At 43.9% G+C, this 13236-nt stretch overlaps 1 protein-coding gene across 3 annotated transcripts in view; it reads right to left on the reverse strand.

The window, feature by feature from the left end:
- Positions 1–817: 817 nt before the first annotated feature.
- The window catches only part of pds5a (PDS5 cohesin associated factor A), a 35283-nt gene continuing 22864 nt past the window's right edge, over positions 818–13236 (reverse strand). For 2 of the 3 annotated variants that reach the window (XM_088909084.1, XM_088909244.1), the window contains exons 21-33: positions 12805–12963; positions 12313–12381; positions 10085–10221; positions 9245–9368; positions 8556–8760; positions 7430–7544; positions 6439–6571; positions 5815–5934; positions 5645–5707; positions 5103–5248; positions 4873–4975; positions 3774–4129; positions 818–1941 (exon numbers count right to left, since the gene is read on the reverse strand). In XM_088909084.1, coding sequence (XP_088765210.1) covers positions 1938–1941; positions 3774–4129; positions 4873–4975; positions 5103–5248; positions 5645–5707; positions 5815–5934; positions 6439–6571; positions 7430–7544; positions 8556–8760; positions 9245–9368; positions 10085–10221; positions 12313–12381; positions 12805–12963 — 1734 coding nt within the window. In that variant the 3' untranslated portion in view covers positions 818–1937. Of the gene's footprint in view, positions 1942–3769; positions 4130–4872; positions 4976–5102; positions 5249–5644; positions 5708–5814; positions 5935–6438; positions 6572–7429; positions 7545–8555; positions 8761–9244; positions 9369–10084; positions 10222–12312; positions 12382–12804; positions 12964–13236 lie in introns of those variants that run through there. The other variant, XM_088909391.1, reaches the window with a different exon arrangement.

Below are 13236 nucleotides of genomic sequence, written 5' to 3' on the forward strand. Positions count from 1 at the left end.
TTATGCGCAAGTATTACACAAAGCGCTTTCTTACTCGTGTTCTACTTAGCAAGTGCACCTCAGCTTTCCAGCCTGCTCTGCACCAGCGTAAAGCAATCTCCCTCTATCCCACCTCCCTGTCAGTTTCACAGGCCAACCAAGACTAAGCAGTAAAACAAGGAAGTTACATACAGCACCTTAACAAGGCCAGCTGGTGGTCTGTTAAATACTGCATGCACATAATGCATTACACACTGTCATCATTAGTGCTGCAATTCCCCTCAAGTGATCTGAGCACTGAGAAGTGATACTGCCCATGAGATAATACTGTCAGTCTACATAACTTTACTATCAATCTTCAGAACAAAAGGAACAACTTTTATGAGCATGTATACAAGAATAAAAAAGCAGTAGCACTATACCCACTGCCCCATGCAAGTAAACCTTTAGAGGAAGATGTCAATAAACAACTACAGTGAAAGACTCACCAGAGGACACTAGTGGAAACTATGTGGAAGCAAATTTAAAACTGAGAGCATGAGGCACTTCCTTGCTCAGTTGCATAAACGACCCAGTCATGTTGTTGAAGAGAATACCCTGGTTTCTTTCAAGAAACTGGATGAGATTCTTGGATCAATAAACTCCTAAACAGGCTGGATTAGCCAAATGCTTTCTTCTTGGTTGTAAACTCTGTTATATTTGGGTTGGAGAATCTCTTTACATTGTTTCTCACACTAGCACCTTCAATTCCCAGAGATGTGACAAGTAGTATAATTTCATTACAGTACTAACATGCTGATTTGCAAGAGTGGAATTAGAAAACTCATGAACTCACAACTTGACACCTAAAAGCATTTATTATATGCAAAAAAATTAAATATGGTCATGTGTACATAATCTGTACACAGCTATCCCCAAAACAATGCCTGGAATCATAATAATCAATGCAACATTATAAGTATTTCACTAAAATAAAACAAACTGCTGGAAACAGGGAGACAAACTGGCAAAACATGTTGAAAAATATTTTCAATCTCTAAAAACACTCAAAATTTACCAACAGTTTTCAACTGTTTTATTTTTTTGCAGGCATCTAAAACCCAGGTTTGTTTTATTTAAAACTTTTGCGTAAGCATCATTTGATGTGGTAATTCATATTACCCGCCAAAATGTTACTTTTTGTGCACACTCTCCTCTTTCATTCCATTACAAAAATGTAAAATCTGCCCCAAGTTAAAAATAAAAGGCCTCTGTAAAAGAACCAGGTTACCTGCTAGCACTTTACAATGTTTTATCGTGGTTCACAATGTAGGCGAGAACTAAAATCTGCAAAAAACAACTCAAGACAAAATCTGAAGGGAATGGTAAAATCTGAACGGATCTGTAAAATCTAGAAACGATCTGCTTTGAAAAGAAATGGCTCGATCGTCCCATGGGCGCACTCCTTTGGGAATGCTCAGGTTTTTACTGAACATCCAGAGCAAGCCATTCTCTACCCAACAGTGCTCAGGCTAAAACTTAAAAAAATTCATCTGCAGCAGCAGGCAGTGAGACTATTTGGCTTAAATTTCTTTTTAAAGTCAATGTGGCGACTCCGGTTCAAAACAAAAAAAAAAATTGCTTTCAGCAAACATAAAAAAGGCCATGACAACCAGAAGAGAAGACATCAGCCTTGGAAATCAACTCATTGCGGGAATCTGAACCGATTTCTGAAAAAGTTGTAAAAAGAAGTCTCAGTGAAGCAGAAAGGGGTGAACAGACCACCGTTCAAAGAGCTTGAACTGTTTTATCGCTGAGGAGAAAGCTTGCTTCAAAAACAGCGTTTGGAAGCAGTGCTGCGTCTCGTCTTTTTCAGGGCGAAGAGCTTTACAGTCAAGTTCAGTTTCTGTACAGTGGTGGCTAATCCTGAAGTCCTGAACCAGGCATTCAACTTTTTTGTCTTCGGAAACCTTTTCTTTTTACCTGAAACCAAAGAGAAACAATTACCTTCCTTGTTTTGTATGATTTGATAGGCAGTTCTGATTCTTATGGGAATGGGGCAGCTATACAATATCTACTGGATGGTACAACTCCTGCATAATCCACTGCAGTTCAAGGCCTCAACCACCTGCCCAAATAACTGGAAGAAAATTGAACCCAGGCTTGGCTTAAACTCTGGTCCAGGCTACGCCACACCTCTGATCAGCAGATAATATTGAACGGAACTACCCCTACAACTACAACTCTACACTATCTACACCCACTAATCAAATATTCAACAATGCAAAACGTAGGCAACATTTTTACAGCTCTACTTCCAAATTATTTTAAAAAATTAGTTAAAATATTAAAACTTAATCTTGGCTTAGTGTGGAGAGTGGAAAACAGTTACATGTAGGCTGATGTTTTTTTCTGAAAAATATTTACTGATTCTTTTTATTCTAGCAGGTGCTTAAATGCTTACCCAAACAGTCAGAGTGAGGTGGAGAAAAACTGTTCTAAAATGAATTTACAATGTCTGTAAAAAATTAACCAAGAAAACAAATCTGTGACACTCAATGTGAATTTGTCCGAGTGTCAGTGTAAAAGCAACCGGTGATAAAAAGAATGCGACTAAGTAGTAGTACAAACAGTTGCTCTTTTAAGAGCACCCCCTAAGTGGCTCAACTGGGAAAGATGTTCACTCGCGTGCAGGTGTTGTGGGTTCGAGCCCGGATGACGCCACTAGCCAGCTGTGACTGGGACTCCCCCAGCAGCAGCACACGACTGGCCGGGCACTGTTGAGGGCCGGGCGAGACTCGTCAGCTGGCAGGCGGGGGAGCTGAAGAGTGAGAGACGCGCCTCTCCTCCAATTGGCGCTACCCTCTGGCGTGCGAAACCCTGAGTGTCAGAGCGGTCCGCCTCCGCCTCCACCTCCTCCTCCTCCCCTGTTAGCAGTCACAGGGTTCTCAGCCATGAGCTGACACAAACATACGACTGGCGATTCAATATCAGGCAGGTGTAACAAAAAACAGGGAATTCTAAACTGAAGTCAAAAAAAGGTGTCTGCATGTGGAAAAGTGTTTTGTCCTCCTGCTTCGCTGTCCCTGCTCACTGCAGCACCTTAATTGGGGCTCCCTGGCGTCTGTCTGCTTTCTCAAGCTCCTCCAAGCTGCTCTTGCTCCTAAACACATTCCTCTCCTTCCCCAGGCTGTCTGGACTGGACTCTACGTCCCACAGGGAATTGCCATCGCTCCCCAGAACCTCGCTGCTGAAAGATTCAAGCACTGCCTGTCAATCTCCATTTCAATTCAGACAGCGAGCAGCAGGCAGGTCTCACACTCATTCACTGGACCTCGCTGCCTGCGACTTGTTCCCAGCAGAAGCCAGGGACTGAATCGGCAAACTTGCATTTCCAAACCAAGAACAAAATCTCATTTCCAAAAAAAACCTGGGGGACGTGATTTCTGCAGGGGAGTGAACTTCTGAACGGGAGTACAGAAATTCAAATAGCAGAGCCGGAAGTGTAAGAATATATTAAAGGCAGTGCAAAAGGCACTGCAGCGGTACGCTGCTGAACTCTACATAGCAACTGCGGAAGAAAACCACAGAATCCCAGCACAACAAGTAAAAATTAGTGTATACCAATGAGAACCTTCTAAATGATACTTAGTACTTTCTAATCAAAGAATGCGATGGTCTAAGTCCATCACCTTTGTGATCTACAGTCCTGCTCTAAGGTCTGATTTCATCCCCTCTACACAGAGGACGTGCCTGAACTTCACGAAGGGACCGATCGGACACAGCCCTGCCTGCCAGCCTGCAGTGCCCACTACCTTTGCAAATCCATCTGTCTCTGTGGCGCCACCCTCTTGACCTCGGCGTCTTTCTGCTGTTTTGGTATTTTGATGGTGATGGGCTCCACCACCCCTGGGCTGTCCTGGGACGCCGCCGTTCTCTTCCGGCCCCGGCCGCCGCTCTTGGCCTCTGCGCTCTTCTCCGCGCCGCCGGCGGGCTGCGTCTTCGGGGGGCGCCCCCGCCGGGGTTTGGGGACGGCGGGGGCCCCGGCCTCGTCCGAGGCTCTGCCCTCGGCGCTCTGGTGCATGTTCTCCGCCCCGTCGGCGGGGGCGGCGCGCTTCTTGCCCCGCTCCGCGCTGGCGTTGCCGGGCGCCGCCTGCTCCGAGTTGGTCTCCTGCCGCGAGGGGAGGAAGCGGCCGTGAGAATCGCCCGGCGGATCTCTCAGCGCGGAGACCGTGCCCGAGTTACTCCAGCCATCGCAAACAGCTCGCTCTGTGCTCCCGGTTCATAGCGAAGTGAAGCCGGAAGCCTAGCGTTGGCTACACTCCTCAGTTCATGCAGTGGAGAGGCAAAAATGAACAGAAACTACACGTGCACATTAACTACCTCGCAGGACAAAGACGTGCTACAGAGGGTGAGGGCGAGATTCACACCATCCGCTGTCGCAATAAAGCCCAATCCATCATTCAGGATCCCAGCCTGTTCATCCTGTTCGCTCTGGCAAGCAGAACCGCACTATTAAGGCACGGATCACTAGGCTTAAGAACAGCTCCTGCCCTACGGCAGCACGCATCCTGAACAGCTAACTGTGCAATGTCTCTGAACTCAATGCACTTCGGCACTATGCACTGTTTGACTTGAGCTACCATGTTTCTTTTTCCCCACTACCAAATATATATTGCTCTCTACAACATCTTTATTGTTCTGGTTGTTGCTCTTTATGTACTGCCTACATTGTGTGGTGTTGTCTGCTGTACTGCGCACGTCCCGACAAACGGGCGCGAATAAGAATTTCGATGTACACGTCTACAAACTCTCGCGCTGTCCTGATCGACAGTCTAACTCTCATCACAGACGCGGTTGTGTCAAAGTATATGAACTGTGCTCAATCCGGCGCGAAAGTGCTGCAGCCCTTACCTTTTTCACGGGTTCAGCTTTACCGGGTGTGACCGAGATCAGGATCACGGGGTTCTCTTCGTTCTCGCTGGCTCCTGTCTCGGACGCCTCTGCGCCGGGCTCCCTTTAAAAAACACAAGGAAGGCCGTCGTCAGAGCTGAGCGGCGGGGGCCACTGCGGACAAGCAGGAGCGCTGCGGAGGGGAGGTCGAGCTCTGGGCGGTGGGCGCCGCTCGTCCCTGGAGTCCTCACCTTCCCTTGTTTCCGGCCGGGGAGCTGGGCTCCGAGTTCCCGCTGACGTTGCTGCCCGTTTCCGAGCCGCCCGTCCTGGTGTACGGCCTCTTCCCGGCCACGGACAGTGGCTTGTTCACGGTGCCGAGGACGCCAGCCGGCTTGGGCTACAGAAGGATAAAACAATGTGGGCAACACATTCCCGAAAGCCTTTTCCCCACTGTCCGTGTGGAACCGCAATACCACCCGCTAGCAGAGACTCCCAGCCCCATGAGCACTAATACAGACACAGCAGCTCATCTGATTCTTGAAGAAGACCAAGTATACTAATTAAAGCACAGCAAATACAGCTGTTCTACAGATGCAATTTTGAATATTTCCCAGCTTCAAAAATCAGGGATCCCAATAATAAATAATTGCCAAAAATCAATAAGAAAAGAAACTTGGTGATTCTCCGACCTCCTGCCTCACAGGACAGTTCGGCAGTAATCTTCACTTCGCCTGCCCAGAATGTGTCAAGCACATTGTAAATACAGAAGTTACCCGTAGACGGGGAATCATACCTTTCCCGTTAAAAGGACCGTCCTGGCTTCTAACGACAGATAATCCTTGTCATTGACAAAGTCCTACAACCAAAACAGACATCACGGATTTACTCATTACAAACAGACACTGTGCTCTCAAACTCGAGTGTCTTTTCCGAAGGCGAGGGGCAGTGTGAGAAAAGACTTACTTTATCTGGTGGGGTGAAAAATTTTGTAGGTAATACGGGATCTTTTGGCGAATCCAAATGGCAAGCTGTGCTTTTGTTAACGATGACAAACAGTGCGATATCACAGACAACATAGAGCTTCTGTAACACAAAAGAATAAAAACACCAGAGTGTAAAGTGTTAGTACTTACCCTTAAAACAACAACTCTGACATCAGTGAACTACTATGACACATAGAAGACATTCAACTAATTGTGTAACTGTCAAAGTTATTTTGTGCACCTGACCTAATTTAGGTTCGCCTTGGCAAACCAGATTAATCGGCATTGTTTTTAGATTTTCCTTTGCAATACTTGCACATATTTAATTTTTCACTCATAAAAGTGTTCAGGTTTCACATTGAGGTTTTAAATAAAAATATATACTTAAAAAAAAGTTAATATAATTTGTAACTCAACAAACTAGAAAGGGGGGAATACTTTTGGATGGAACTGTATTTATGCATAGTCTGTAATGTCCAACGAACAAACTGAAACCCTGGAAACAGCAGCTCCTTTTCTTGCCAGGAGTGAAAAATAATGTCCAAGTCTGAAGATCTAAATCCAGAAACCAGTCCAAGCGCTCCGTGAAGCTCCAGCGACTCACCTCGTTGGTTTTGGGGTCGTCCGGCGCCTGGGCGTCCTTGGTCTGCTTTATGTTCTCCACCATCTTCCTCAGGAAGGCGTGGCTGTTGTTTTCATTCTTGGTCATTAAAACTTCCAGCATGAACCACAGGCACCTGCGAAGCAGAGAGTTCAGAACGCTGACTTTTTTCAGTCTGTAGCGACATCTGACGAAGCGTCACATCGAAACCCAAACAAGGGTGTTTCAGGAAAGAAAAAAATCTTGCTGGATAAACATAGGTGAAATGCTGTGACACCATCACTGCCTTATTCAGAGCCCTTCACTCACTGCAGTACCACTATTATTTAAGAAAGGACCAAAGCTGGCCCTGGTAAACACTGAGCGGTACTGTCACATTCTGGATCGCTAGACCAACACTGCCTGAGCTGCCAGACCAGGTCCGGCCTACTACACCAGCGTTCGCAGTGTTGCTGGCAGGTAGCTGAGGACCACCCACACCCCAGCCCTGACCTGATCCAGAGATCTTGATCCAGCTGAACCTTACAGAGGAAGCAGCTGTCCAATGGACTACACTGCCAGTTGTCTTGGCTCCAGGGGTTTGCCATGGATTTCATGCCATTATTATATCGGAGTTATTCCTTATATATACTGAAACACTCCTGCCAACTATTAACACGTTTCTCGTTTCTGATATCTCACTATTTGGTGTTAATGGAAGGTGGTGAAATTATTACAGTTTAAGATTACGTACAGTGTCTTGTAAACCAACACCTGAGAAGTCCTACTTTCTCAGAATCAAAGGCACACTGGCCGTTGTTCAAAGCAAAAAAAAAAGACATACAGGTCCCTCAACTTAGTACATGGCAGTAGAGCATAAACTGTAGAGTTTAAAGTGTCTAAAACTGGGAGATTTGATGGGAAGATTGGCTGCAATGTGATTTCAGCCCCCTGATGTGGGTAACCCTGCAAGCGCAGATGGGGGACACAGAATTGTGGCCAGGAGGATGCTTACTCTTTGATGTCGCGCAGCTGCTCAAAGTCCTGAGGTTTGGTGAAGTCTGGATCATGGGCCAGGAGGTGGATCATGTAGGGAACAACATATTCTGGCAGGAGAGACACCAGCTTTTCTAGAACGAAAGAAAAACACAGGGGATGTCAAGAACGTGTAGGAGGCAGCAGAACAGAGACTTTCAGAGAGAGCACGGCGCGTTGTTTTTTCCTAAATGTGCAACATAAACTGAGGGGGGACAAAAAGTACTGGGATTTAGAGAAAGCGATATATTATCATAATGCACACAGAGGCGCTTCTGTAGCAAAATTTTATTTCCAATGAACAAATGGGCAGAGTTTGAAAATTTAAGTTTCTGAATGACCAAAGAAGCAACAGCAATAAGGAAACAAAGCTGAGCTGAGGAATATGGATTTTTAACTGAATACTCATTATAAGCACCAGGACATAAGAGAAGAACCAGGTCGCGTGCAAGCGATCACATTACTCCTGTCCTGAAGTCCTCGCACTGGCTTCCTGTCAGGTTTCATGTCAACTTCAAAACCCTCATGCTCACCTATAAGGCTCTACATGGCTTGGCACCTCAGTACCTGTCTGACTTATCTTCCTACTCCCCACCTCAGAGCTTTTGTTCTTCTGACCCTGCAGTCCTGTTTATCCTCAAGCCCGTCTACATTCTATGGGTGACAGGGCCTTCTTTTGCTGCACCCCAAAGATATCAGAGAGTCATCTTCCCTGAGCACTTTCAAATCCAGACTCAAAACCTTCTTCAGAAAAGCTTTTACTTAATTGATGTTAACAGATTATTATTATTATTTTTACTACTACTACTAAAAGTAGAGATACACAAATGGCAATTAATCTTTTAATCTGGCCTTCTGAATCATGAAGGACCTGTGAGGGTGTAAAACACATTCAATCATTTCACAGAAGAAAATTCATTTTTAACCCCCGACAAACACAGAAAGACTCAGTGGCACACAAACGAAACGGGGACTCCAATCTGAACTCAATGACGCGCTCTCTGTTTATTCCCGACACAAGGGGCATTTCCTTTATGAATTCAGTTTTTCTCAGGGAAAAAAAGTGCTTCTCAGATTATTTGCAGCCCGATGTCGGGGGCTCTCACCGTTAGCCATGGGATTCTGCTTGATGTACTCCCTGCGGATGCTGATGTTCTTCAGCAGACACTGCCGGGCGTGGGCTCGCCGCTCTTTCACGGGGTCTTTGGCGCACAGGGCGAACACAGCCATGTACTCCAGGGGGAGCTGCAGCTTCACCAGCGCCATGTGCAGCTTCTGTGCAAATATCTGCCTCACCTGGTAACACTCATCCTACAGAGAAGGGTCAGAGGAAGAGCCTCAGTCACAATAACATCCACTCAGCTTCTGGACAGCAGCAGGCTCGGCAATTCGATAGAACTGAAGTCACAAGTGGAAATCAAGAGGAAAAACATTGATGTCTGAACGCACTGCAACTTTTGTGAGAGGACGCGCTTCTCGAGTGGCATAAACCACTCAAGACAAAGTGATGCAGATTCCCCGAGTTCTCTAAGGGAACTGCCCTAAAATTGCAAGTGCCCCCTTTGTTAAAGGCCAAATTAAGTACAAGCATCAGATCACTTGCATGAATGTGACCACTTCTGATCGTTTTTGGGTAGTTTCAATTTCTGTTTAATTATCAAAGGCATCCAGGTTTCTTTAAATCAAAATTAAAACCATAAAGACTTTATATGTTCCACTACTCCGGACAACCCTCTGGGCACAGGTCTGAGCGCCCTGTAATTTCACTCCAGTAAAATTACGGAAAACAACTCACATTGATGACCAGGCCGCAGAGCTGGAACTGTTCTGGGGTGATGATCTCGTGGTAACAGGGCTCCTGTGCCAGCTTCATGATGGCACTCCCAGCTGCCAGGCGCAGACGGGACATGTCTGACTTACTGCAGTTTCACGGGGAGAAAGAATGGGAAACACTCCTTGGTCAACAATGATATTACTTGTAGCTGCCTGACCTTCTATCTTTTTGATGACAAAACCAGATGTTAACTGCTTTAAAGCTTCTAGACTTTAACACATCATAGCGAAGGAAGCTATGCCTTATTATGAGTTAACAATGAAGTCTTTAAGAACTGTGTTATTGTTTTGCACATTCCTGGCTGGCCAAGATCTCTCGAATGGAGATGATATTCGTGTATCCTACGCTGAGATTTAGCAACATGAAAGGAACAGGGGTCTTGGTTTATTGCCAAGGCTGACCTGAGCTAACTGCCTGACTCCCTGACCTTGTTTACACCTTATAAGGCAACAAACTGTTACATTTTTATGATCGGACAGTATGTTTTCAAATGCAAATTGTGTTCATCTTCAAGAGGACTAAAAGCCTGTTGTTCTGACTGAAAAAGCAGGAGAGAGACGAGGTCAACCTGTTAACTTCGTCTGTCCTTCTTTATTGCAATAAAAGAACATGTTTGTGGTTGTCATTGTGGAGTCTAACAATAGTAACACTGTTTTCTTGAGTTTGTGGTCATATGAAAAAAAAACAAAGTTAAAGGACGTTAAGCTAATAGAACATAATGACTTTTATTTCAGGTCTGAGCACATTAGATGTTTGGTGTAGTTAGTAAAAACCTGAGGCAGATGAGGAGTCAAGACTCACCTGATCTTCTTCTGCTCTGTCAGGTCCCCCTCGCTAACCAGCATAGCCGACAGCAGCCTCAGCGTGGAGTTGGCCGACTTTGACTGGTTATTTTTCATGCCCAGTAACCAGCGCACCAGCAACTTGATAGCTTGCACCTGTTCAGAGGTGAGCAAGCAGTGTCACTGTAACCCACCACTTTCGCACAATGTACATCACGAAGCAGAAGTGTGACCTGCCATCTTGAAACCAAACCTTTTGATGTCAACTATCTGTGTTAAGGTTTTCATCATCTTGCACCAATCGCTAAAGTACACTGCAAGCATTTTAAGATATAAAAAAGTATAAACACTGTACATTTTCAGATCTGAAGTTAGATGGATAGAGCACTTTAAATTTCTCCTCGACTTTTCTCTTTAGTGTTCTTTAAGTTCAAGGGTGTTGTTTAGCACATTAAAATCAATGAAAACAGGATTTTAATTAATTAAAATATACTAGAAATCAAAACACAGCAGTTTAGGGAACAACCATAAAGAGTTTGTGGACAAGCAAGTATCACAGGTGGTCAGCGTGTATGTTATCTAATGGTGCACACCCACACACTATGTGTATAGCCTGTAATAGCCTGTGTCTTTTATAGAAGACGCTCTATTGATGCTGAATGTTCATCTGAATAATGTATTTGCACGTGTGTTTAAAAATGATTTTCATCTTCCTGGTAACTTTATTACAGTTATAAGAGACATTTCCTTTGATGCTCAATATAGTTTGAACAAGACAGGTCTCACATTAGTGCCTGGAGACAAAAACAGAGCTGGCCTGTCTGGTTTCCACACAGGGGATTGGGGTAAGGCAGGTGGAAAGCTGGGCAACAGGTAGAAAAGGACCCTGGTTTGATCCCTCATTGGAAGGATAGAGCACAAGCAGCTTCAATACATTCTTCACAGTGGGTTTTAATTTGTACTCTCCTGGTAACAAGCCCTTCCTCAATATTCACATAGAGCTTATTTAGGACGTGGTGAATCTTTTGTAACCCCAAACCACTGATCTAGTCCTTGCAATATTTGCCTTTAATAAATGATGTTGCATATACATGTTGTTATAATGCTTGTATTTTCTTCCTTATCTTTCCTGTTCAGTTTTAATACCCACATTTAAGAATAAAATACCATCTTAAAACACTACGAGTTATCATACATCAGTGCAGCCTGCTAATATCTTTTACACTGTTGAAAATTTAAAATGATTTCTATGTATAATTAAACTCAACCTTTTTGAATGTAAGTGTATTTTAACTGAATTGTATACGTTTGTTTTCTTATTACTATGACTACATTATGCTTGTTTACATCTGAAGACTGTTCATTGAGATTCACAACCTTTAGATTTATACATCAGCAGAAGTATGATGAAAAATAATTTCTAATTTAGTGGAGACATAACTAGGCAATTAAACTGTTAAACAGCACTGCTTATTCTTATCCTGACAGTGTCTTATTCTTCTTTACCCATAATACGGCACACAGCACACTCAAGCAAACCCACACCGCAAATTAAATGTGAAAATGTACTAGAAAAAACCTTTTCCAGTACCATTCACAAGAACCTTTCGTGATATTTCTGAATGTATTTATTTTTAATTAAAATGTTAATTAAGGGGTGCCAACTGCCTGCAAATTAACAGGGAATAAAAGATCTAATTTTAGCTGCATCTGTAAAATCGTAAAAAGTGTCCGTAAGATGAGAAAAATAAGAAAGGCATGTGATCGTAAGATAGTTGACGGTGAATGTTGATGGAAATACTCGCAGAAGAGAGCGCTGTGCTTCATTTTAACCAAAGCGATTTTTTAATCTCAAGAGTAGCAGGAAAGAAGCACCTTGGTTTTCTTTAGAGGCATTCAGATAAAAAGGAAATCAAACAGTATGGGAACATTTAAGAACGTGCTGTTCTTTTCTAAAACTGGAAGTCCAGGAAAATCTCTATTTAAACTAAGAACACGTCAACTCGGTACTGCGTTGATGATTTGATGTGCAAGTGCAGTACCCTATGCCTTTATACTGACAGAAGTTTCTACTGCAATTTTAAAAATGTAATGTTTCCTGCTCCAGTTTCAAACCTGATAGCTGACAGAAGGGTCTGACTGAACGTTGTTCTGTCCTGCACGTCCCTCTTGCTGGAATTCTCATGACCAGGTTAGAAATATCCCAGACAGAAGCACAGTGATGCGATTCCGAGCTGCAATCCTCACCTTTGCGAGCACCTCTGGGGAAACCTCTTCATCTGGAGACCACAGCTTCCCATTCTTGTTACCCATGGACTGTGTTAAAGATCAAGGACAAATGAGTATTTTCTTATGTCTTCTTATATACTGCTACCTGTCCCCTAATTCTGGTTTTCAATTTAGCATATGCTACTTTTTTTATAAGATAAACACGATTAGGATATTCTTCTTGTTTTTAATATGTCATCCAATCACTACTTCATGATTTACACCTCCACCTTAACCCTGACTCTGACTCCTGTAATTACAGCTGTAATGGACAGTGGACATGAGGAGTAAGCTATGAATAAAAAAAGAATCAGCAAAGAATCGACAGCAGGAGTATTTTTGCTGTGGGAAATATTTTTTTTAGTACTCTTGATTAAATAAACCACGTGACCCTGACAGTCTTTCGGGCAGGGCTGAGGTCTAAGTGGTGCCTGCTTTCAAGGGAGTTGTTAGCTCTGTGTCTGAGTTTACCCGATCATTCATCAGCAGATCCTTGACGATGAAGTTGGCCACGATGGACTTCATGGGTGAGGCAAACTGGTCGGGAGCCAGCATGGAGATATGTCCCAGAGAGACGAGAGGAGTGATCAGCTGTTCAGGCACATCGGCATTGAGGCTCCGGCTCAGAGGCTGTGAAAGAGTTCTTTTATGTTGCTACTTGCTGTTTAACAAGTCACAAGTATCCGAATGTTATATCAACTTTATTATTTAAATATACTTAACAGTTAAATATTTGTGTACACCCTTATTCTAATGCCAAACGCAGGGCACGCTTAAGACGGGCCCTAAAGAAACAAAATCTTTCCTGATCATGTAGACAATAACATTTGGTCTTCGAATCTTTTCATCAAGACCATCAATCTTTCTCATTTATCTCCAGACTACAGCTCATCTGCACATTCC

Source organism: Atractosteus spatula, chromosome 1, assembly GCF_055471065.1.
Source record: "Atractosteus spatula isolate fAtrSpa1 chromosome 1, fAtrSpa1.hap1, whole genome shotgun sequence".
Taxonomy (NCBI): domain Eukaryota; kingdom Metazoa; phylum Chordata; class Actinopteri; order Semionotiformes; family Lepisosteidae; genus Atractosteus; species Atractosteus spatula.